Source organism: Cariama cristata, unplaced genomic scaffold, assembly GCF_000690535.1.
Source record: "Cariama cristata isolate BGI_N322 unplaced genomic scaffold, ASM69053v1 scaffold26180, whole genome shotgun sequence".
In the NCBI taxonomy this organism is placed as follows: Eukaryota; Metazoa; Chordata; class Aves; order Cariamiformes; family Cariamidae; genus Cariama; species Cariama cristata.
In genome coordinates this window covers 1-828 of record NW_009593324.1, presented here as the reverse complement: position 1 = coordinate 828, position 828 = coordinate 1, and the positions used below count along the sequence as shown (strand labels likewise).

Here is an 828-nt window from a genome sequence, read left to right as displayed (position 1 = left end):
GGTGGAGGAGCAGCACCCGCAGCACCCGGTCCAGAGCACTTTCTGGATCTCCTGGTTCCTGAAGGCGTAAATGAGGGGGTTGATCATGGAGTTGTAGGTGGCGGGGAGGAGGGTGACGTAGGTGTAGAGGGCCGGGTAGCTGTGATCCCCCAGGCGACAGTAAACGGCGAAGGGCCGGCAGCCAGAGCAGCCAGCACGACGCGAAGGTGCCCAGGATGACGGCCAAGGTGGCGATGCCTTTTCGGGTGGTGACGTAGTGGGAACTGGTCAGGAAATGTCTCTGGAAGGCGATTTGGTGGGAGTGCCGGCACACGATCTTACAGATCTGTACGTAGAGCTGGAGCATCACCGCAAAGATCGTGAAGAAGGAGACGGAGAGGATGATGAGGTGGTTCTTCATCAGGGGCTTGATGATGCCGCAGGCGGAAGGCTCCTTCAGGCAGTTCCAGCCCGTGATGGGCAGGAGCCCGTAGCAGATGGAGGTTCCCCAGGTGAGGATCAACATGATGTAAGTCCTGGTGACCGTCTTCTCCGAGTAGTAGGTCAGGGCGTTGTAGAGGGACAGGTAGCGGTCGATGGTGATGGTCAGCAAGCTGCTGACGCTGGCCGTGAAGGAGGTGACCAGGAGCCCCCCCGTGAGCAGGCTGACCGCCTCCGACGGGATGAAGTAGACAAAGGCAAAATGTTTTTTTCCGGCCAGGAGATCGGCCGTGGCCAAGCTGCCGATGAGGAGGAACATAGGAGCCCGGAAAGCCGGGGTGTAGAAGATGACCACCACCACCACGGCGTTCTCGCAGGAGATAACGGTCCCGGAGATGCAGAGGACGA

The 828-nt window shown here is 59.7% G+C and overlaps 1 protein-coding gene across 1 annotated transcript; it reads right to left on the bottom strand.

Moving 5' to 3' along the window:
• Window positions 1–3: 3 nt before the first annotated feature.
• LOC104169198 (G-protein coupled receptor 12-like) lies at window positions 4–820 on the bottom strand (the record flags this gene model as incomplete). The annotated part of the gene is given in 2 exon segments (XM_009710040.1): window positions 4–186; window positions 188–820. Coding segments are annotated over 2 exon segments (816 nt in total), but the record flags the coding sequence as incomplete, so codon positions are not given.
• Between the last annotated feature and the right edge of the window lie 8 nt (window positions 821–828).